Raw genomic sequence first — 25,153 nt, forward strand, 5'->3', positions numbered from 1 at the left:
ATGACAGAAAAGCCACATTGTGGAACTTGCTAGGAATCTGTCTTCTAAGACCGGTCCATGGCCTTATGATTGGGCCACACAGCAGGAGGTGAGCCCCTGGCAAGCAAGCATTCCCGCCTGAGCCTCCTATCACGTGTCAGATCAGTGGTGGCATTAGATTCTCACAGGAGCGTGAACCCTATTTTGAACTGGGCACTCAAGGGATCTGGATTGCGCACTCCTTGTGAGAATCTAATGTCTGATTATCTGAGGTGGAGCAGTTTCATCCTGAAACCATCCCCCCAACTCCATCTGTGGAAAAATTGTCTTCCACGAAACCAGTCCCTGGTGTAAAAAAGTTTGGGGACCACTGCTCTAAGATGCCTGAGAAAGCTATTCATGGGAAGGTGCTTGATGGAGGCTCTGGGGAAAACTTCAGGGTGTGGTTATAGCTGTTTGCTGTGAGAGCCTGGTGCTGGGAGGGAAGACTGCCTGGCAGGAGCCACGTCTCTTCACCAGAACCAGCAAGCAAAAGTTTCACATCTTGCAGTGTCTTTCTGGTGCCTTTACCTGAAGCTTAACATAATGCCAGTTGACAAAGGAAAGTGGTTTAAAAAGATCAGATCCATTTTTACAAAGCAAGCAAAAAAGGGTGAATTTGGAGCTGAGAGGCTGTAAACGTTGATAACCAGCAAAGTGACTAAGAAATACAAATAGTCATGACATCCTAAGTGAAGACTTGTCAGTTGCCGAAAAGATTATATGATGCGTTTCAAAGCCAGATATTTTGGTATTCTTACCACTTACACTGTATTCTCTCTTGATGGAGAATTGACTCAAATTCTCTCCTTCACTTTTTTTTTTTTTTTTTGAGACGAAGTCTTTGCTCTGTTGCCCAGGCTGGCGTGTAGTGGTGTAATCTTGGCTCGCTGCAACCTCCGCCTCCTGGGTTCAAGCGATTATTCCGCCTCAGCCTCCTGAGTAGCTGGGACCACAGGCGCGAACCACCACACCCAGCTAATTTTTGTATTTTTAGTAGAGATGGGGTTTCACCATGGCCGGGATGGTCTCGATCTCTTGACCTTGTGATCCACCCGCCTTGGCCTCCCAAAGTGCTGGGATTACAGGCGTGAGCCACCGCACCCGGCCCTCTCTCCTTCACTTTTAATAAAAGTATCAGGCAAATAGACATACCTAGAGGACAGCCGGTAGAAATGAAGTACCTTTTGAGTAAAACCATTAGTTCACTAGAAACTATACAGGCAGGAATAGTAGATAGGAAATACAGGGAGGAAAGAAAGCTGTCTAAATAGCCTCTGTATACTGTCATACAGTAAAGATCTACAAGGGCCTTCTGCTGGTACATAGCTGTCATCCAGGATCATCCTTCACCCTTATTCTGCATTCCTTTCACTCCTTCCTGTGTTAGATTGTGTCTTGTTAGTATCCAGAATCTTCCACTTTGTTGGTTTATTCCTTGGTTTTGTTGGGGCACATTTTCTAACACCATCCTGAGAAAGGTTGCTTGGGAAGTAAATTGTTTTGTGACTTCATATAGCTGAAAATGTCTTTGTTCCCTCCTGCCACTTGATAGATAGTTTGGTAGGTTCTAAAAATCTAGGTCTGAAATGATTTTCTTCAAGAATTTTAAACTCATTTCTTCTTTGTTATTTAACTTTCATTTACAAGTATGAAGCCATTCTGATTCTTGATCCTTTCCGTATAATCTATTTTTGTTTCTGAAAGCTTGTAAGAATTTTTTTTTTCCAGTATCCTGAATTACGATGATGATGTGCTCTGGAGTGGGATCTATTTTCATGCGTTGTTGGGAGTACCTCCTTAGTAGTCTTATCTTTTTTGGTTGGGGGACATTCCTTTTTTTCAGATCTCCAGCTATCTGGACTGATCTTCAAGTTTTCTTAACTCATTTCTCCTATTTTCTTTTTTTAAAAAATAATAAATTTAAAAAAATAGAGATGGGCTCTCACTGTGTTGCCCAGTCTGCTCTTGAACATCTGGGCTCAAGCAATCTTCCCAAAGCACCGGGGTTATAGACATGAGCCATGTGCTCAGCCATCTCTCATATTTTCTGCCTTCGTCTCTTTGCTGTTTTTTCTAGGAGAGTTCCTCAATTTTTTATCTTGACCCTATGTTAAAAAAAATGTTTTTTTTGCAATCCTTAGCATTTTTTTGCTGGCCTATCATGGATGTTTCTTTTTATATCATCCTACTCTTGTTTTATGTACACAATATCCTGACTTTTCCCTCTGGGAAGATTAAGATGAATTTTTCTTTTTTCCTTGAACTTTACATTTTAGCACAATCTTTACTTCCTCTAAGTAACCTTTTTTCCTATCAGTCTTAGTCCTGTCTTTTATCTTTGTTAAATATCTAATGAGTCCTGTTTGCACAATTTTAGAGCAGTGCTCTAAAACAGTTTCTTAACCAGTGTGCGAAAAATACGTGTTGCCACTGTATGAAGATACTGATGGTGTCAGTCCCCAGAGTAGCTGAGCAGCATCTAAAGAGTCTGGGGGCCCTGTCCAGCCTTGAGCCTATAGGCACCCTCTGTTTAGCACAGAGTAATACTATAGATTCATGAGGAAGTTTTAGAAATATTGCTTAAAAATGTGCAGGAAGTTCAGAGCCCTGTAGATTAGACTTGTTGAGCTCAGGTTGTGCTGTTGTGAGATCAAACGGGGTCATTTTCTTAGGGCAGATTGATGTCTGTTCCCTTGGGTCTGTACCTTTGGGCTTATCAAGTCCTCCAGAAGTCTTTGTTTCTTGCTTGGAAGATATGTTCTGGCTTTCAGCATTTCAAGAGCAGAGTTGGGAGAAAAAGACGAATGGTCCAGCATTCAGTAGGTAAACATTCATTCAACCCTCCCAATTACAATACACCTACCCTCAAATGTGCCTTGTGCTCCCCTGTCCAGAGACTCTCAGTTGTATACTCTTCAAAATATAAGTCAGTTGTCTTCACTGGAATTAGGGAGAGTCTTACTAAGCTTTGCAGGAAAGATGTATATACACATGGAGAGAGACTCCAGAAATTCAGCTGTTTCCTAAGACTTTGTTAACGGTTCTATTTTTAGCTTATCTTTCAACCCCTGCCCCACCACAACCCCATCGTCACCTACCCTGTACTGCCAGTTTCCTGGAGCCTTTGGGGAGTCTTCAGTCCAATTTAGGTTGAGTCTCGGCTTTGCTTACTGCTAAATTAGGATTAAGCTTCCTCAGATACTCCAAGTCAATTACTTTGTCTGTTTTTTAGCATATGAATTTTCATTGACCAGAGGTGGTGGCTCATGCCTATGAGCCCAGCACTTTGGGAGGCTGAGGCGGGTGGATCACTTCAGTTTAGGGATTCAAAACCAGCCTGGGCAACATGGTAAAACAACGTCTCTACAAATTTACAAAAATTAGCTGGATGTGGTTCTGTGCACCTGTAGTCCCAGCTACTTGGGAGGCTGAGGCAGGAGCATTGCTTTATTATAGAAGTCTGAATGCAAATAATGTGTTTAAATATTTGTTTCTAAGAACTCCCTGTAACTGTCACTACTTGGATACTAGTATTTGAAGGTGTGTTTTTCTTAGAAAACCTGGTTATTAGGTAGCAGGTAACATGATGTCAATCCTGAGATTTAACAGAGTTATAATTCATACCAACAGCATGTTTCAAAGCTATTTTAAAATTTCATTTGAATATTTTTTTTAAAAAACTTTAATTCTTTTAGTCAATATGGAGAATATCTAGGTCTAAGTTATTAAATAAGACACAAAAATTATTGATGAAAATTTGTTCTTCAAATTCTTCATCACTTTAAGACATCTTTTTAAAGTTTTTAAAAAGGCTTTTTTTTTTTTAAGTTTTCAAAAAGGCACTTTTTAAAAGGTTCACGTCTGTTAAAGGATTAGTATCACAAATATATAAAGAAAGCCTACACCTCAATATGAGAAGGATAATTAGTAAAAAAATGAATGAATAAGAGACATAACTAATGTTTTGCGGAAGGGGAAATGTGGCCACAAACATGCAAAGAAAGAGATGTTCAGCGCCTGAGTAGTAAGAGAATGCAGATGACAACCACAGTGCGATACCATAGTTCACTTAATCCGTATTTCACTTATTCGATTGGCAAAACTTAAGAAGTGTGACAGATGCAAATATTGTAGAGTTTATGAATCCACAGATGCCCTTACACTTACATAGTATATGAAGCTGTAAACTGCACCACCTACTATGGAGAATAAGTTAGCATAATTCTACTCCCAGGAGTAGACCCAAGGGAAATTCTTTTTTTTTTTTTCTTTTTGGAGGCAGAGTCTCGCTCTGTCACCAAGGCTGGAGTACAAGACTTCATCTCAGCTCACTGCAGCCTCCGCCTCCCAGGTTCGAGCAATTCTCGTGCCTCAGCCTTCCAAGTAGCTGGGATTACAGGGGTGTACCACCACCACACCTAGCTGATTTTTGTGTTTTTAGTAGAGACAGTTTTCACCATGTTGGCCAGGCTGGTCTCGAACTCCCGGCCTCAAGTAATCCACCCTCTTCAGCCTCCCAAAGTGCTGGGATTACAGGCGTGAGCCACTGTGCCCGGCCGAAAAATTCTTTAACTTAGTACAAAGGCGTTGTATACAATAATAGTCATAGCATCACAGTTTACAATATCAAAAACCAGGAGACAACCCCAGATGCCCATCACCAGAAAAGTGGGACGTTGCACAGCAGAAAGAACAAAAGAACCAGTGTGATGGGTGATTAATAAATTATAAAACAACCTAAAATTTGAGATTTTTATTTCATGGATGCAGTAATAAAGCAAGCAAGGAAGAATTGAGCATTGGATTTAGGATAATGATTACATCAGGTGGTGGAAGCAGAGGAGTGGATTGGTGGGGAGGACCATTTGATTAGAAGCGGGCTGTTGACAAGGTCTTAGCTTTTGTTTTGGATGGCAGGTTTGTGGAGTCCTTGTTACATTATTGAAGATTAATTAGATCATTCAGTACGTCAAAAAATAAGCCTAAAGGGACTGGGAATTCCCAAGTGAAATACAGATTCATGGTCATGGGGATCTTAGTTCTTTGGTCGTCTGTTTTGCTTTTGTTTTTTAAAAAGTACCATTTGGGATCCAGGGACCAATGTTTTGTAGTTGAAAATTATAAGAATACATAGACCTAAAGTTAACAAACTCAATTTTCTAGGTGGGGATTCATATATTGATAAGTATCTTATACTTTATAGAGTATTTAGTACATAAATATTTATAGCTATTTCTGTTCTTTCATAGAAATTTTACATTTTTTTTCCCTTTCTTAGGACAAAGTTAAACTATAATCCTCCAAAAGATGATGGATCAACTTATAAGATTGAACTTGAAGGGATATCGGTAATGGTTATGAGAGAGATCCTGGATTACATCTTCAGTGGGCAGGTATGATGAGAAACAAAGGAAGGAAGACCTAAGTAGAGGCTTCTCAAGCTCAGGGTGAGGGTCTCCTTTCATCCATTCTATGACAAAGTAGTACTGTCATCTTCATCTTCTGTCACTGTGTGCTCTGACTGGCATCTCCTACTGGTAATGGCACCCTACGTGTGTTCTTCCGTGGCTCTGCTCCTAAAAGAGAAGCAGATAAAGTAAGGTCTTAGATGCAAATCCCAGTTTGTTGCTACCATTCTGAGCTCCACCTTCTCGTATGAGTTATTAAAGAACATGGGATGCTGCCCTGACTGCTGTCTTTTTGGATTTTGCTTTGGAATCCCGATCCAGTCTCACTTTGTATCCACACGACTGGGGATACAAAACTTGCTTTTTCTCCATAGCATGGAAATAGGAAATGCTGGGGGCATTGTGGATTATTTGGTAGAAATAGCGAGTTCCTTGTAGATCATTGCCAGAGAAAGAGGATTGACACAAATGACAAGCACCTTATTCACGATGCCCTGGTCCTGTTGCCTCAATACCCACGTCCCTGCCCCACCTCACCCCCACTCTCTCTTCCTGATATTCCTTTCCTCTCCATGTCCACTTGAACTTCTGGAGACTTTGTGATATCCAGGGAGGAAAATGATAAGTGATTAGACTTCTTTCTTTCCCTCTGCCCTCCTCCGACATCCCATTCCCCGTGATATGATTTCAAGCATAGCATGAGGACTCAAGAAAAATCTTCCATATGAATCAGGACTAGCTTTTTTTAAATGGAAGGAAGAGGTCAGTGCATCTTACCTTTGGCCGTGTGAGAATGCATTTCATCTTTATTCTTTCTTGTTCCCTACTCTGTCCTTTATTCCTTCTTCATCCTTCTTGTTTTCCCTTTCCTTTCTGTAGGGGCTGTTTCTTCTACATATTTTCTGAGTGTTCTGAATGTATTGCTTTCTTTGTCTAAATATATTCATTTTGTCCAGAGTTAACTCAGTGATTCTCATCCTTTTTTGGAGTTTTTGTTTGATTTCATGCTTTCTATCTGATCTCAGCACTAGGGGCTGGGTGTGTATGTGTATGATTCTTAAAAGTAAATGAATTTAAATTAATTTGGAGACAGCCTTAAAATACTGGAGATACTCCATAGCATCACAAAACCGACATAAGACCAATCTCTGATCTAACTTGTAAGGTCAATCCAGCAGCAGTTATTAGTACAACAAGTTATAAGCCAGAAAGAGGCTCTTCATGTTCAGGCTTGGATTTGAAACTTGAAACCTTATTTACAGATTGACTTCTCTGATTTGTTCCCAATTTAAATTTGAAATGATAGTTGCAGTGTAAGTTATAACAAACTCCTGAATTGGCAGTTTTGTTTTATTGAAATGTGATTGAGTGTTTTTTCACGTGCCTATATTTGAAGAGTCTACAGCTGCCTGCTGTCTTGTGGCTAAATGTGATGTCATATAAATGGAACATTTTCCCCTACTGTGGCTTACTCAACATACTACTTTCCACATTTTTGTTGCACAGTTTCTAGGACGATTGGCAATTACACTTTTTTAAAAAATCTGGTACAAAAAATGTAAACTGTAAAAATGTTTCTTGCTGTACTCTTCATGAAGCCTCCCTTGCATTTGCTAATGTGGGTGAAGTACCCGTGCTTTAGGGAAGTCCACTTGGGATTGTGGCAGAATTAGAGAGACCGGTTTCTTTCCTGATGCTTGGGGAAACTGTGAAGTGGGTGGCAAAAGAAGCATTAGTCAGAAAATTGAAGAAAATTAAGGAAAAGTAGATGTTGGTAATGAGAAAAAAAAAACCCTCGTAGTAGGCATTTATTCCAAAACATAGTTTTGAGAACTAAATGTATTTATCTGTGAACCAAACTGTACTATGTACAGTGGGGATGCAGAATGAGGCTTTTGAATCAGTGTAAAGCCCTGTCCCTTCAAGGGGTTATCATTCAGGTTGGCATTCCAGTTAGCAGAAGGGTTTTATTCATAGTTTGGGAGGCGAGATTTTTATCAGTTCTGATGTTGGTACTTAGTCACCTTGATTTTACCATAGAAGGCAGAACTTTCCATTTCCCAGGCATTTCAGTCATTAAGGCTTTTCTCTGAGTTACACAAGTGAGCAACGTGGACAGCTCACCCTAGAAGGGTTATTGGTGGTTGACATTGGTACAGGAAGGGCAGAGCTGGGAAGAGTTAACCAAGCACACATTGGCTTAGGTTGGTGCCCTTCAACTCTTGGGGAAAAAAAATGCTGGGTTAAAATGTATGAAATTGCCAATATTCGATCATCTTTGATCTAAAATAAATGGACATTTCATGTGGCTCAAACTAATAAGATTCGTGGTTTGGGTTTTAAATGTACACATTCAAATATAAAATAATTATGCTACTTTTTTAGATCAGGCTAAATGAAGAAACAATCCAAGATGTTGTTCAAGCAGCAGACCTGCTACTCCTGACAGACCTTAAAACCCTGTGCTGTGAGTTTTTGGAAGGCTGCATTGCTGCTGAGAACTGTATCGGTATCCGTGACTTTGCACTACATTACTGCCTGCATCATGTTCATTACCTTGCCACAGAATACCTGGAGACTCATTTCCGAGACGTCAGCAGCACGGAAGAATTCTTAGAACTGAGTCCTCAAAAGCTTAAAGAAGTGATTTCTCTTGAGAAGTTAAACGTTGGCAATGAAAGATATGTCTTTGAAGCAGTAATTCGATGGATAGCACATGATACAGAAATAAGAAAGGTACCTGTCATTTATAACATGGTCCAGTTTGCCTTTTTATTTCTTTTTAATTCAAATTATAATTGTTTTATTTTTCTTTTTCAACATGGAAGACTTACGAAACAGTGATCTGAAAGATACTTATAAAAGATCTTCCCGTATATCATGAAAGCAGTTGGTTTTTCAGACCAGTCTGCAAAACCCCATGCCACACAATGTATCAGTGAAAATATTAACCCTTGTAAGGAGCATAATGTCCTTTGTATGTTGTTTTTCATGGGAAAATGCATTTCAAGCTTAAGCTGGAGATGATAGAACCGCATCATCCCCACCCTTGATTGCAGCATCCTGACCGACTACATCACTAGGCTAGCCCCTGCCAGGCCTCAGGTGCCTGCAGCAGGCGAGGGGTAGCACATGGAACTCTGGCAGAGAGGTGAGGGCCATGGGCCTGAGGAGCTTCGGGTGTCATTGACACCTCTTGGGAGAAAGCAGGCAAGCTCTGGAGTTTGTGTGGCGGTGCAGTTTCAAGAGGGAAGGTTCTGGGAGTGACAGCCTGGAAAGAGGGCCTTAGAGAGTATCAGCTTCTCGATACAAATTGTGAATGCCTTGGAGGAGGGAGCAAAATCACAGACTCCAGGGTTTTGGCGGGTAGAGGGTCTCAATCTGTCTCTCAGTGGCCAGAGTGACATGATTATAGCTCACTGCAGCTCCAACCTTCCTGGCTCAAATGATCTTCCCACCTCAGCCTCCCGAGTAGCTAGGACCACAGGTGTGTGCCACCATGCCTAGCTAATCGTTTGAGTTTTGTAGAGACAGAGTCTTGCTATGTTGCCCAGGCTGGTCTCAAACTCCTGGGCTCAAGCAGTCCTCGCACTCCACATTTCCAAAGTGCTGGGATTACAAGCGTGAGCCACCGTGCCCAGCCAGGACTTTATTTTTAAGTCTGATTATTATAAATAAGACAGTAGCTCCAATTACTGTTTTCAAAATAAGAAATATATTAGGTGTTAGAGAGTGGCTCTCAAAATGTATAGTTGTTCTGTTAATTGTTTTTGTAAATTAAAATTTGACTATTAAATTTTGATGATTATCTTAGAAGTTTTTGAATTCTGTAAGCCCAGAAGTGTGTATGTTTAGAAACCATATTTGTAGTAATTTAGTTAGGACAGGTAAGGACAGGTAGCGTTCTGCTTTTCATGTTAGTTGGGGAAATTGTTAAAGGAGGTAGAAAAATTTAGAAAAATTTCCAGTGTGCTCCCACTCACCAAGCCTGCAGTGGAGCATGCTGCTCCTTGCCAACTTCCATACTGCCCTCTTCTTGCCTGAAAGCAGAGGACATTGTTAAGGTTGGCTGGCTGCTGGGGAAATGAGGCAAGTTCTTTGTCCTTTGGTCAATCTGAAGTTTATGCTGTAAAGATAGTTGACTTTTAAAACTCACAGTATAGAAGAGTATACCCTAAAATGACTCTAAAGTGCCTATTTCAAAACCAAGAAAAATCTTCTGAATATACCAATTAATAAAACTAATTACAGAGTTTTATTTTACATTTGTAAAATACTTCAGTTGGTTCAAATTAAGTGTTTGAGCAGCAAAAGTATTTAATTCATATTAGACATATAGGTACTTTTGAACAGTAATTACAGCAGAAATGATTATATCGTACTCAGGATCTTTTTAAACTTTGGTTTTGTATATTTTTCTTGTGATATTAATGTTGATATATCATTTAAGTTTACCATATAGTATTGAGCTATTACTGTATAAAATATTTGTGTAAACATGATTTAACTCATGGCATATCCAAATGTGTGAAGTAAAGCCAATAATAGCCATTTTTTCCCTATCTTTTCCTTTTGAAATGGGAATCCTTTAAGGTGTAAAGGAAGCTGCTTGAAACGTTGCAGTGATACCTCAAATAAACTGATAATTTTTATTTTTTTAAAATTTTTTATTATATTTTTTGAGACAGAGGCTCTCTCTGTTGCCAGGCTGGAGTGCCATGGCGTGATCTTGGCTCACTGCAGCCCTCCCGGGTTCAGGCGATGCTTCTGCCTCAGCCTCCCGAGTTGCTGGGACTACAGGCACGCCCAGCTAATTTTTGTATTTTTAGTAGAGACGGGGTTTCACCATGCTGGCCAGGACGGTCTCGGTCTCCTGGCCTCATGATCCACCTACCTCGGCCTCCCAAAGAGCTGAGATTACAGGTGTGAGCCACCACATCCGACCACTGATGATTTTTAAAAATAAAACTTCTACAGCCGAGCGCGGTGGCTCACACCTGTAGTCCAAGCACTTTGGGAAGCTGAGGCGGGCGGATCACCTGAGGTCAGTAGTTCGAGGCCAGCCTGGCCAACATGGTGAAACCTCGTCTCTTAAAAAAAAAAATTAAACTTTTACTTATTAAGACTCTGGAAAGTAGACAGTCAGGGCCAGGAGAATACATTCAGGCAGCGTGGGCGCATCTCATTTGCCTGGTAATAACCTGAGTATGTAACAGTTTGTTTTCCATGAGGTAGAAAATGTAGATTTCAAAAATGATGTGTTGCATTTTCCATTGCTTTTGCCCCATCTTTTTTCCCCTCTTCTGCAGGTCCACATGAAGGATGTTATGTCAGCTCTGTGGGTTTCAGGGTTGGACTCCAGTTATTTGCGGGAACAGATGCTAAATGAACCATTAGTACGAGAAATTGTCAAAGAGTGTAGCAATATACCGCTCAGCCAGCCGCAGCAAGGAGAGGCGATGCTGGCCAACTTCAAACCCCGGGGCTACTCCGAGTGCATCGTGACTGTTGGTGGGGAAGAGAGGGTGTAAGTATGAGGTGGGAGTTGTTTGAAAACTGGTATATGGGAAGAGGTAGTTCCATGTAGACAAGAATTCATAATGTTTTTCAGTATCTAAAGCATCATTGCATTCGATTTTTAAAATGTTTTAAACATTCTTTAGTGCACTAAAACTAGTGACGGTTGCTTATAAGAAGAAGTGTATGAAACACATTAACTACTGATCAATTATTTACTTCCTTAGTTCACGGAAACCCACAGCAGCGATGCGGTGCATGTGCCCTCTCTATGACCCCAATAGGCAGCTTTGGATCGAACTGGCCCCTTTAAGCATGCCGAGAATTAACCATGGAGTTCTCTCAGCAGGTACCGTTCTGTGGCAAATTTTCTTAAACATCATATCAAGTAATGTATAATCTCAAGGTTGTACAGAATGTCTCAGAGCCCTTTAACAATACAATTTTATTATCTCTACATGACATTTTTAGTGTAGTTCTAGCTTTTGAGACTATGGTTAGGAAAACAGTATCTTCCGTCAGTCTTATTATCCCCGGATCTTCCACACATAGCTGCTTTTAAGAACTATTGGAGGAGCAGTTACTTGATGACTTCATGTCAGGACAGCAAGCTTCAGTGATGCTTACCGTGAAGTAGTTGTGAGGCCACACCTGGAACACAACGTTTATTTGCACCATGATAGTCCCATCTTTGAAATTAACGCAGCTTAGAATTACAAAATGTAATTATAAAAGGCTGGGCACGGTGGCTCACACCTGTAATCCCAACAGTTTGAGAGGCTGAAGTGAAAGGATCGCTTGAGCCCAGGAGGTCAAGACCAGCCTGGACAACATAGAGACAACCATCTCTACTAAAAACAAAAAAAAAATTAGCCAGGCATGGAGGCCTGCATTCCTGGTCCCAGCTACTTGGGAGACTGAGGTGGGTGAATCACTTGAGCCCAGGAGATCAAGCCTGCTGTGAGCCATGATCACACCACTGCACTCCAGCCTGGGTGACAGAGTGAGACCCTGTCTCAAAAAAAAAAGTCATGAGACTTTTGAAATGCACTTAAATTGGCAATGGCTTAAAGTTATTTACTGCAGAAAATGTTTTACTTGACCTTTGCAAGTTTGAAACTGCTCTCCTTATCCAAAGCTCTCCCTTGAGGAGCTGATAGAAAAGATGGCCGTTGAGGCGTCACCTTTGCTTGCTGCCTTTCTTGTTGCCGTGGTCCTGCCCGCTTGTCCGCCTGATAAATGTCATCTCACGTCATTCTAATTATGATGAGCAGCCCTCCTGCAGTCCTTATTTGTCTTTGCTTGCCCAGCAACATTGTCTTTAAATTTTTTTAACTTTTCTTTGTAGAGATGGGATCTTGCTATGTTGCCCAGGTTATAACATTTTTAAAGCTATACTGTACATGCCGTATCAGAGAAATAGCCAAGTCTGTACCATAGTATAGAAGTGGAGTCATTTTCTGAGTCCTGAAATTATTAAAGTTGTCAGTAATGAAGAGCTGGGCGGAGTAGTGTAGCTGCAGGATGTAGGTCTAGTTTCCCTGTTGCATCTTCTCAGAATTAGCTCCCTTACATTTCCCCCCAAAATATATGCACATATTCCTAATTTTCACACATACACACCTATCACTAAGGCTCTTGTATCGCTGATTTTTGGAAGTTTCCTAGAGGGATTGGTGTTTCAGAAACCCAGCAATGGAAGGAGCAGCTGTGTACGGTGGAATTGATGGAAATGGAAGTGAGTGAATGAAGAGGTCCTTCCATTTGTCCATCCTGCATTGTTTCTTTCTTTTCTTGCCTTTTTAAAAATTGATTTTGACTGTTCATTCAGTTTTTCTTCTCCCTCAGTTTGGAACTTACATTCTTGTTAATAATAGTCCTTTGGGAAGATTATCTTAGAAATTACAGCCTGTCTTAAGTTAGCAAAGTCCGAGGTTAGTCAGTACCTGTGTTCTCTTCAGGATAGTTTCACTTCATTTTCCATGTTCCACAGTCTTACAGTATTAAAAGGCATTATTACTAATAAATATGTACAGTAGATCCCCCTTGTCCACGGGGGATGCGTTCCAAGACCCCCAGTGGATGCCTGAGATCATGGACAGTTCCATACCCTGTACATACTATGTGTTTTTACTGTACATACCTACCCATGATTAAGTCCAGCATAGTAAAAGATTAACAACAATACCTAATAATAAAACAGTGATGACAGTATACTGTAATAAAAGTTATGTGAATGTGGTCTTTCTCTCTCAAAATATCTTACTTTACTGAAGTCACCTATTTTCAGACTGCAATTGACTATGAGTGATGAAACCAGAGAAACCAAAACTTCAGATAAGGGGGAGCTACTGTATACACACTATGTGTTTTTTTGATGTATGTTGGATGGATGGATGGATGGATGGACAGACAGATGGGTAGGTTGATAGATGATTGATTGATTGATAGACAGACAGGTAGGCAGATAGGTAGGCAGGTGAGTAGGTAGAAAGTGTTCATTTAGATTTGCCACTTTCTTTGTTCTTCCTTCTTAACTCCTCAGACTTTCCAACTTAGGATAATTTCCCTTCTCTCTCAAGTTCCATCTTTTTGTATTTCCTTTAATGTGGATCTTTTGGTGGACAACTCTAAGATTTGTTTGCCTACAAATGTCATAATTTTGTCTTCATTTTTAAAGGATGTTTTTGCTGAGGATAGCACTTCAGTTTGGTATTTATTATTTTTTAGCACATTGAAGTCATTCCACTGACTTCTGGCTTCTGTTGTTGTTAAGTCAGTTGTGAGTCTAAAAAATGTCTTCTCTGGTGTGTATTGAAGATTTTCTCATTGCTTTTCATCTTTTTGTCTCACCGTGCTATTCTCTTGATTATTGTCTTTCAGTTTATCTTCTACCAATGACTTTTCTCCTTAACTCTGATGAATCTGCTATTTATCCTTTTTTTTTAATTTCTACAAGTTTTTGTCTTTTTACAGGAAAATAACTTAATCCGCCATTACTTTCAAATCCACTCCTATTTCTATAGTTCCCTGTTACCTAGAGTTATCTTCAAGTAATTTTTATTTTTTTAAACATAAGTATTTTTTAAAATTATCTTTCTTTTTAAAATAAATTTTAGACTTTATTCTTTATCATCCAACTTGAAAAAACACAATCTTTCTGGTTACTATAATATTTGAAATCTTTGCAAGACTATTTCCTATGATCTGCTTCCACTGGTCTTTTCTTGGAGTCTAATTTTTGGTATATCTGATATCTGTGGCTGAATGCTGCTTGTTTTATTAAACATTGTTTATAGCAGCCAGGCACGGTGGATCACTTGAGGTCAGGAGTTTGAAATCAGCCTGGCCAACATGGTGAAACCCCATCTCTACTAAAAACAAAAACAAAAACAAAAAATAGCTGGGTGTGATGGCATGCACCTGTAATCCCAGAATTCAGGAGGATGAGGCAGGAGAATCACTTGAACCCAGGAGGCAGAAGTTGCAGTGAGCTGTGGTCGCACAACTGTACTCCAGCCTGGGCGACAGAGTGAGAAAAAAAATCAAAAAAATTATTTGTAGCAGTAACTTTCTGCTACAATGTCCTGGGATGTTAGAATCTAAGGCTTAGATTAAGATCCTTTCTTCTTTAGAAGTTTTGCGTTTGTTTCTGCCAGCTGCCTGAAAACACTACTAATTTGGTATTACCTGTAAATCAAGTTCAAGGCTCACAGTTTCCTAGATAGCAAAGAGGTTTAAATCTGAGTGCAAATTCTGGTTGGCCTTCATCCTGACGGCGTAGACTTTGGAGAGGCTCTCCTGCCAGAAGCCACATTTTCTGTGGACCTGGAGCTTAGACTTTCCTCTTTCTATCCCCAGGACAAAAGGTTTACATATTCCTAGATTGGCAAATGCCCTCAGAGTAAAATGGTTTTCATGCCTGATAACCTCCTAAGATTATTATTGTTGTTATTTTTGAGACAAGGTCTCACTCTGTTGCCCAGGCTGGAGTGCAATGGCATGATCACGGCCCACTGCAGCCTTACACTCCTGGGCTCAAGTGATCTTCCCATTTCAGCCTCCTGAGTAGTTGAGACTACAGGCAAATACCACAATGTCCGGCTAATTTCATTATTTTTTTTTGTAGGGATGAGGTCTTGTTATGTTGCCCAGGCTGGTCTTGAACTCCTGGGCTCAAGCAGTCCTTGTACCTTGGCTTCTAAAAGTGCTGAGATGACATATGTGAGCCACCACCACCCAGCTAAGATTATTTTTTAAATGTTTTATCCAGCAAATTAGGTGTTTTTTGCAGAAGAATGACCTATTACACCTTTACATGGAAAAGAAGTTCAGTTGCTGTTAGATCCTGTTTTGAATAGAAAGTACACACAGGTGCTTCAGATCTGGGTGATCCTGGGGTCTTGATGGACAGATGTGCATTGCGGTGCAGAAGTTGTATGGCAATCACAGAGGCTGGGAGGGAATAGAATAGATGAACTGAGATGGCCCAGAGTTGCCTGGTGACTAAGTGGATGGCATCAGGCTTCCTTTTACACTGTAGGGTAGTGGAAATCCACTCAAAGACATAATGAAGGAAGCAAAATGGTCAAAGTGAGTCACAGGTTTGGCTCCATCACCAAGGATCCAATGGGATGTAATAAGAGTACTGAATCCAAAGAGAACATTATTGTCGTCAGAGTTTCTTCAGATGCTATTTCTATACGCTATGGTGTTTATGGGTGTTGAAGACTCACATTTCATATTTCTTGTATTTCCTTTGATCTTTGCAGAAGGATTTTTGTTTGTATTTGGAGGCCAAGATGAAAATAAGCAGACCCTGAGCTCAGGAGAAAAATATGATCCAGATGCAAATACGTGGACAGCATTGCCACCCATGAACGAGGTAAAACACTGGTTTGGTTGGTTGGTTTGATGTGTTCCTCTTTCCCCTTAGTGCTTCTGTTTGTTTTGTGTCCGAGTGTAGGGAAGAAGCAGCAGCCCTCCCAAACCTCCCCACCATACGCTCCAGCCTCCCCTTCTAGTGCCCGGCTCTCCTCCCCTTCCTGGTCCTCGCTCATTCTGGCCTCCTTGAGTTTCTGAAACCTTCCAGGAATGCCCTCGCCCCGGCCTTGGGGCTTGTGCCACCCGGTGCAGATGCCAGCATGGCCTGCTAAGTGCACCTTCTTAGTGGGCCTCCCTCCTGCCTCTCAGCTCTCCCGTCCCCATCTTCATACCACGTCTCACCCTCTCATGAACCAGGCATTTAAAGTTTTTCACATAAGCTCTTTGATGGCTGAGAATTACGTCTGTACTGGTCAGTGTTTCATTTTCAGCAGTAGAATTGTGCTTGCTACCCAGGGGTCACAACATAAATGTTTGTTGACAAGCGGACATGAAACACCTAGGGCTTCTGTAATCCCGAAAAGCGTTGACCTGACCCTGTCCTCCTTGCTGCCTCTCCCAGCCACACACAGACAGCGTTTTCTGCTGTGGTTTGTACCAGCCTTTCCCACATCAACTTGGAAACGCTGCCCATTGCCGTGCAAAAATAATTGTATTGAACCAGAGGTAACAGTTTTCTTGTGAACTCTTACGGGTTAAAAAGGATTTTCTGGTGAATTCACTGTGTATTTCAGAACCTTGTTTTGAGAAATTACTGGCTTTGGCTTCTCTGACTGTTGTGCTGGAAGAGTGGGCTGCTAAGGAGGCCAGGAATCTTTAAGAAGTATTGCTTGGAGAAATAAATGGTTTTGAACATGGTACTTCCTTGCTGGAACACTGGGGAAAAAAGATACTAATTTTTAAAAATAATTTCAACTTTTATTTTTGACTCGGGGTACATGTGCACGTTTGTTGCTTATGTATATTGCAAAATGCTGACGTTCGAAGTGAGATGAATCAGTCACCCAGGTACTGAGCGTCTTACCAATCGTTAGTTTCTCAGCCCTTGCTCCCCTCCCTGCCTCCCTTCTCTAGGAGTCCCCAGTGTCTGTTGTTGCCATCTTAATGTCTCTGTAATTGTTATTAAATATATGAACATCAGCTTTCAATATGATGATTGGCCTAGTGTGTTCAGAGATCACTGATGTCATTTCAGGCAAGACACAACTTTGGAATTGTGGAGATAGATGGGATGCTGTACATTTTGGGAGGAGAGGATGGTGAAAGGGAGCTGATTTCCATGGAGCGTTATGATATTTATTCTAAAACCTGGACAAAGCAACCTGATTTGACCATGGTCAGAAAGGTGAGGACCACATTTTATGGTAACTAGTTGGTGTACCCATTGGATTTTAAACTTCATGTTTCTTCATATCCTGAATAAACCTTCAATATAACTGATAGTGTTAAAAGAATTAACTTCATAGAATTCTCTTTTTTGGTGGTTTGGCTTCACTGTCATCAGCCACACACCAAGACAGGAAAGTGAGCATGTGTAAGAGTTTCCCCTGATGGGGGCGCTGCGCAGCACCACTGTGTGTGCAGCCCCACATTGGAGTGCACAGATGGTGCCGAAGCCACATCTTCCCAGCCAATTTTCTTTCTGTCTTTCCCTCTCGTACTCACTCTCTTTGTCTCTCTCTCTTGTTTTTCTTGAGACAGGGTCTCACTCTGTTGCCTAGGCTAGAGTGCAGTTCCGCCATCTTGGCTCACTGCAACCTCTACCTCAAGCGATCCTCCCACCTCAGCCTCCTGAATAGCTGGGACTGCAGGTGCGCACCACCACACCCAGCTAATTTTTTTTTTTTTTTTTTAAAGTAGAGATAGGGTTTCACCATGTTGCCCTGGCTGGTCTTGAACTCTTAGGCTCAAGCGATCCCTCATCTCTACAAAAAAAAGTTTTAAATAAAGTTACCCAGGCACAGTGGGGCACACCTGTAGTCCCAGCTACTCAGGAGACTGAGGCAGAAGAATCTGTTGAGCCCAGGAGTTTGAAGCTGCAGTGAACTATGATGACACCGCTGTACTCCAGTCAAGGCAACTGAACGAGACCCTGTCTCTAATAAATACATAAATTAAAATGAGACTTTTTTATATCTCTCACTTAGTGAAATGCTATCGGATGAAGTAAGCTCCTTTTCTGAAGACTAACAATAACTGTCTTACTTAGCTCTTCTCATTTTTAAAGTCCGGTGTTGTAATATTGAAAATCACCATGGTTTTACTGTTAGAATTCAAACCCCTTCCTAAATATCTTTAAGTATGCCCCGGAGAAGTTAGTATCTATTCACCCGACCTGAATGAGAAATGTTGCCTCTCCCCTATCGTTGTTTTCCCCTTTCAGATTGGCTGCTATGCAGCTATGAAAAAGAAAATCTACGCCATGGGCGGAGGCTCCTATGGAAAGCTTTTCGAGTCTGTGGAATGCTACGATCCCAGGACCCAGCAGTGGACTGCCATATGTCCACTGAAAGAGAGGAGGTACATGGATATGGGTGTGGACTGTGTAGATTCCCTTGCTGTTCATTGGAGCTGAGCCCCTTACCCTGCCTGGCTCTTGTTCTTTTCTTTCCTAGTAACCTTTTCTTTGACTTGGCATTTCCTGAGAAAGAAAGGCCCACATAGTAATGCTGCAGAGTTAAACCAGCATAAGAGGAACGTGGGAGTCAGGTCTCGCATTGATCAGCTTGTGCCTGATACGCTGTGTGTGGCCTTTCAGGTTTGGAGCCGTGGCCTGTGGAGTTGCCATGGAGCTGTATGTGTTTGGGGGAGTCAGAAGTCGTGAGGACATCCAGGGTGGCGAGATGGTAACTTGCAAGTCTGAGTTCTACCATGACGAGTTTAAAAGGTAACTAAGAATGGTTTCATGTGGCTTCTGCAACTTTTTCTTTGTGTTTTTAAAGTGCATTTTAGCTTTATTTAGTTTTGTCTTCAGTTACTTTATTGAATTATGGGTTTAGGAGATATGTCTGATGCATACTAGATATTATTTATTCAGTGACTTCAGAAGTGTTGGTAATTTAAAATGTCTCTAAATAGAAAACGTCTCTAACATGTAGATCAGATCTTGACACTTAGTTGCTTAAAATCATTATTGGCTCCCTATAGCTTTTAGGAGAAATTTTAAAACCCCTTAACTTCTCGGGCGTGGTGGCTCACACCTGTAATCCCAGCATTTAGGGAGGTAGAAACTGAATGTTGCTTAAGCCCAGGAGTTAGAGATATACCTGGGCAACATGAGACCCTATTCTCCAAAAATAAATAAATAAATAAACTCCTTAACTTAGCATATATGGCCTTTTATGATACGGCCTTTGTCTGCTTTTTCTGCTACTGACCCAGATGCTTTACGCTGAGCCACTTTCCCCTGCAAATATGTATGATGGTCTCTGCTCTGTGTTTCTTACGCCATTTCTTGCCTAAAAGTTCCCTTCCCTCTATCCATCCAGTTAACTTGGCCTTTTTCAAAACTGCTCAGTTGTCAAAACCCAGAGAAAGCCTTCTCATGCCTCCTAGTCTGATTTAAATCCCTTGATCTGTGATCCCTTGCACTCCAGACAAGTCTCTCTCTGGGGTTGTAACTGTTAACTGCTGGCAGTGTCAGGGCAAGGTCCACTCTTGTCGGGTCTGTATCCTGGCTTCCAACATCCTACCTGCCTGTATGGATGTTGGATAAAATGTTAAGTGACCGAGGCATGGTGTCTGAGATTCTTAAAGCCTCAGACAGTTGCCACATGTGTCTTGTAGATAACATCCTTCTCCATCTCTTCTCTCTTTCCTCACACATTTTACTGTTGTAACCACTGAACAGTGTTTTCATTGCAGTAATATGTTTAAATCCTAAGGGGAGATTGCTATGCTAAACCTAACTTTATTAGAATATTTCAGTCGCGTTACCAGAAGAGGGTGCTATAACATAATGTTTAATTTCATGCTATTTTAGATTAGGGCAGTGAGCAGTTACCAAGATGTTGGGAAATCATATAAATGTTACTCAACTTGTATTTTAAATTTAGGATATTTGCATAGCCTTTTTTTCTAATTATAGGGATAGACTATCTTAGGAAAATTTATTAGACTGAGAGCAGTTTAGAGGATATTTGCTGTGGGACAGATTTTCAGACTGCCCTACATTTCTCCTTTTTTGATACATGACTGTGAGGGCTGGCTGCCAAAAGCTGGTCTAATAGTAGTTTTCTGCCCAGGCTGGGTGTGGTGGCTCACACCTGTAATCCCAGCACTGTGGATAGGCTGAAGTGGGCAGATACCTGAGGTCAGTAGTTCAAAACAAGCCTGACCAACGTGGCAAAACCCCGTCTCTACTAAAACTACAAAAATTAGCCGGGCATGGTGGTGCACACCTGTAACCTTAGCTACTCAAGAGGCTGAGGCAGGAGAATCACTTGAACCTAGGAGGTTGAGGTTGCAGTGAGCTGAGATTGTGTCACTGCACTCCAGCCTGGGTGATAGAGCAAGACTCCATCTCAAAAATATACGTATGTAATATATATATATATATATATATATTTCCTGCCCAAATGAATCTGAAGGCAGTCTGACCAACTTCATTAACAGTTAGTTGCCAGAGTGTTTGGTTTCTGATAAAATACTGATATAACCATTTTTCATAATGACTGAATTACTGTTTAGAGAGCATGAGCTAGTAACTTGCTTGCTGGAGGAGTCAAGCTTGCTTTTATTTTTACCATTTCATGTCCCTATTTTGATTGTGTAAGACTTAAATCTGACTATAAAATTCCTCAGTGTGCCCTTGACATGCTATACATTTTTAGGACTTTTATATTCTATCAGGTTGTTAAACTTTTTTTTTTTTTTGGGTGAAGTCTAAATATTGATATCTATATCTTTAGATATAGATATAGATATAGATATTAGCCAGGCATAGTGGCACGTGCCTGTAGTCCCAGCTGCTCAGTAGGCTGAGGCCCAGGAATTGCTTGAACCCAGGAGGTGGAGGGTGCAGTGAGCTGAAGATTGCACCACTGCACTCCAGCCTGGGCTACAGAGTAAGACCCTGTCTCAAAATAAATAAATAAAAGCACTTCCAAATAAAGTTTATATATGTTCGATTCCTTATTTCTAAGCTCTCCCATGTTAGTTTGTAAATAGAATGAAGAAAGCTATCATCTTATCAAGATTCTAACATGTTTAGATAATATTAAACACACATATAACACCAAATGCCATGTAGTGATTTAATCTTCGAAGCAGCACTCTGAAATGTGTGTAGATACTATTACTATTCCTATTTTCCATATGAGGAAATCACAGCACAGAGAGGCTGAGCGACGCGCCCCCAGACATGCAAGGAACAAGGAGCTGAGATGGGAAGTGAACTCAGGCGTTCTGGTCCCAGAGTCCCCTTTCCAACTACCACACTAGCTTGACTTAAAAATGTAGGCTTTCCTATAACTATCTACAGAGCACAATAACATGTAGGAGTAGTTCATTTCTGAAAAGATCAGATGCAAATGTGTTACATTGGCATAGTGTGGAAACCATTGTTGCCGGATGAGCAGTCCATATTCGAGTGGAGACCATGTCGATTGTTTTTAAGTAATCTCTTGTCTTTCCTGTCTTTGTTCCCTATTTTTAGGTTAAAACTTTCCCAGAAAAAAGCTATATCTTACTCTTTTCTGTTTTTCCGAATAAAAGCAAAACTCTTCGAAAGAAAGGAAAGCAAAGAAATTGCCATAACGTATTACCAAGTCAGAGCAACAGCTTCATATACCCAGAATGACAGTGTTTCTATTTGTGTTCCTGTGCCCCTATTCTGTTAGTAACACTACTCTCCTCCCCATTGTCCATGCTCAAAAAAGGGTCTTCTTGGCCAGGCGCAGTGGCTGACTGACGCCTATCATCTCAGCACCCTGGGAGACCCAGCTGGGAGGATCTCTTTGAGCCTGGGAATTCAAGACAAGCCTGGGCAACATAGTAAGATCTCATCTCTACAAAAAATTTCAAAACTTTGCTAAGCATGGTGGTCCATGCCTGAGGTCCCAGCTACTCGGGAGGCTGAGGCAGAAGGATCACCCGAGCCTGGGAAGTGGTGGAAGCTGCAGTGCACCGTGATCATGCCATTGCACTCCAGCCTGAGTGCCAGAGCAAGACCCTGTCTCAACAAAAAAGGAATCATCTTGGATTCTCTCTTGTACTGTGCAACTCCTCAGTTGCCAGGTCTGGTCCTTTTTTAAATCTCAGTAGCATTTTTCACATTTCCTCCTTCCCTGCCCCACTGCTACCCTCACAGTCACTCCTCCGTCTGTGTAGTGTCATTAGCTTCTGGCCAGCCTTGCCAGTGCAGCTACCTGCTTGTGGTTTGGAAAGATGAATCTGACAAAAACTTGGCTCAGAGTTTTTGATTGCCCTGCTCAAAATTCTTGACTGTTTCCCACTGCTTACCAAATAAAGGTAGTAGTACTTAGCCCCCTACTCAGGGTTCTCCGTGATCGGAGGTGAAGAAAAAGGTTCACCCTTTTTCAGTGTCTTTCTTTCGCATGTCCTACACCACACCTCACGTTCTACAGCCTCTTGTGTTCGCTGCCTCTGTGCATTCGCTCAGCCTAGATGCCCCTCCACTTTGATTTTTTACAGTATATATGTTAACTGTTCTTTGAAGTTAAGATCTGTGTTTCCTCTTTTGATTCCTGAATATATAACTAGAATAGACTTACCTGACAAGTGGCAAAATCACCATACTATTTCTCTGACCAGTATGGATTGGGGGCCACTATGACAAGAAGGGCTAAGTGGAAGTCCCTGGACCAAGTTTCCTTTCCTACCAGGATAGGAAACCAGAAGCAATAGTGCATCCTGGGGGAATTTGCAAAAATTAGGCCACCATCAAAGACTAGAAAATGCAGGAAAGATGATGCCTATCACGTCCCCACTTAATTCACTTAGAAAAAGTAGAATAGTAAAATGGATCTCAGAAAATCTCGTGAATTTTTTAGTTCAAATATTATGTTATCAATTCCAAAATGTTTGTTTCCTTTGTTTTTAGGTTTTCTTTTTCTTACCTTGGGTTTCTTTTGCTCTTCTCTAGCTTCTTCATGTAGAATTTAGGTTAGTCATGGTAGATCTTCTGCCTTTCTAATGCACATGGCGAAAGCTTTCATCTTTCCACGAGCACCACTCTAGCTGGACGTGCTGATATGTTTTATTTTCATTACCATTCAGTCTGCACTATAATTTTTCCTTCTTCAGATTGGATGGTTTCCGTTGCTCTGTCTTCAAGTTTGCTGCTGCTTTCTTTTGTTACCTCCATCCAGTGGATTTTTTATTTCAAATATTATGTCATCCATTCTAAAATGTGTGTGTAGTTTTTTTTTTAGGTTTTTAAATTTTCCATGCTGAAATCTATCTTTCCGTAACAAGCACATTTTTCTTTCCCTTCCTGAGCATCACTGTGGTAGTCATGTTCAAGTCCTTGCCTGTTAATTTCAGCATCTGAGTCATCTCAAGAGTTGGTGTTATTGATTGTTTACTCCCTTAAGAAATGGGTTCTCATTTTTCTGGCTCTTCTTTTGTTGAGTAATTCTGGACTGGATCCTGGACATGGTTACTATTGTGTTGTTGGAGCCTTGAATTTTTTTTTTTTTGAGACCAAGTTTTGCTCTTGTCTCTCAGGCTGGAGTGCCATGGTGCAATCTCGGCTCACTACAACCTCCGCCTCCTGGGTTCAAGCAGTTCTCCTTCCTCAGCCTCCTGAGTAGCTGGGATTACAGGCACGAGCCACCACACCCAGCTAATTTTTTGTATTTTTAGTAGAGATGGAGTTTCACTGTGTTGTCCAGGCTGGTCTCAAACTCCTGCAAGTTACCCGCCCACCTCGCCTTCCCAAAGTGCTGGGATTACAGGTGTGAGCCACTGCACCCAGCCTGAATTTTCTTATATTGCTTTAGAGTGTTGCTGAGTTTTAGTGGGCAATTGACTTGCTGAGACTTAAGTTGCAAGCCATGCCACCTGCCATGGGTGGCAGCTGAACTCCCAGTCCAGCTCTTGAAGCCTCAGTCATAAGCATACATGGTTCCAGGGTTAGTTGAAGACTTGAGATGAGTGGGTATGCTCAAACTGAGGGGTGCTTCTGTACCTCTCTCCTTTCTCAGGTTCTTCACTCACACTTTGGAGATCCTGGTTGCCCCAAGATCCCTTTTCCAGATTCCTGAGTTCTGTAGCCAGAAAGATGGCTATGTTTTCTCTAGTTTAGCTACCCAGAGCTGCCCCCGTCAGGCTGCCTTTAGCGAAAGCTACATTTTCTTTCGTTTTTCAAACACTTTCTTTCAAAGGTTTGACAGCCATCAACATTCAAATGTTAGTTGAATCAAATGTTAGACGAATGGTTTTAGAAGTGTGGTGCTTAGCTTTGTTTCTGAGTTGTCCTGTCATCTTGGACAAATCATTAGGCTTTTGTGTTTCTTGGAATTCTAAATGTGGAAGCTACCTGCTTTAGAAGAGTCTGGGAAGAGTGTTCATTGAAATAAAAGTGGTGTTCTTCGGGAAATAATTGTACGTTTATGTTTGGCATTGAGATGCCCTGGCTGCTTTGCAGCGTAGAGTTAGAGAGGATGGAGTGATGGCCATATGACCGTGCGCTCCAGTGAGTATAGGCCTGGACCTTGGTAACTCTGAAGAGCATTTAGATGCATTCCCAAGGTCCTACAGAAGTCCGCTGTGACCTGGCTATGCCTATTAGCTGTTAACAGGCAATCATTCATTTATCCTCGAGCATTATTATTACATAGCAGGGTATAGATTTACTCTTTTTAAAAAAAAAAAGAAATAAAATTTTATTTTGGAATAATATTGTAGACTTGTAGAAAAGTTGCAAAAATAGTCAAAGTATTCCCATTTCCGTAGGCCTTTCACTCAGCTTCTCCTAATGTTAGCATCTTACATGACTGCAGTACAAGCATCAAAACCAGGAATATTTACATTGTCCAGTATTATTAAGTAAACTGCAGACTTACTGGAGTTTCGCCAGCTTTTCTTCTAATGTCTTTCTTCTCTGTTTCCAGATCCAATCCAGGATCCTGCATTGCTTTCAGATACTGTGTTTGCTTAGACTCCTTCAGTCTGTGGTGCTGCTTCATTCTTTCCTTGAATCTCATGACCTTCATACTCTCGAAGATTACTGGTCCATTTTTTTTTTGTAGGATTTCTTAATTTGGATTTATCTAATGATTTCTTGCAATTAGACTGAGGTTATGCAGTTTGGCAATACCACCAGAGAAGTCATGGTACGCACTTCTCTGCATCGTATC

General features: G+C 41.2%; 1 protein-coding gene across 1 annotated transcript in view; it reads left to right on the top strand.

Moving 5' to 3' along the window:
- The window catches only part of GAN (gigaxonin), a 59,536-nt gene that overhangs the window by 25,781 nt on the left and 8,602 nt on the right, over positions 1-25,153 (top strand). Inside the window, exons 2-9 of the mRNA XM_021671051.2 lie at positions 5,300-5,414; positions 7,815-8,165; positions 10,739-10,956; positions 11,174-11,295; positions 15,719-15,831; positions 17,026-17,175; positions 18,214-18,350; positions 18,589-18,717. Coding sequence (XP_021526726.2) covers positions 5,300-5,414; positions 7,815-8,165; positions 10,739-10,956; positions 11,174-11,295; positions 15,719-15,831; positions 17,026-17,175; positions 18,214-18,350; positions 18,589-18,717 — 1,335 coding nt within the window. The remainder of the gene's footprint in view (positions 1-5,299; positions 5,415-7,814; positions 8,166-10,738; positions 10,957-11,173; positions 11,296-15,718; positions 15,832-17,025; positions 17,176-18,213; positions 18,351-18,588; positions 18,718-25,153) is intronic.

The sequence above is a fragment of the Aotus nancymaae genome, unplaced genomic scaffold, assembly GCF_030222135.1.
Source record: "Aotus nancymaae isolate 86718 unplaced genomic scaffold, 86718_ANA_hifiasm-v0.15.2.pri h1tg000030l, whole genome shotgun sequence".
In the NCBI taxonomy this organism is placed as follows: Eukaryota; Metazoa; Chordata; class Mammalia; order Primates; family Aotidae; genus Aotus; species Aotus nancymaae.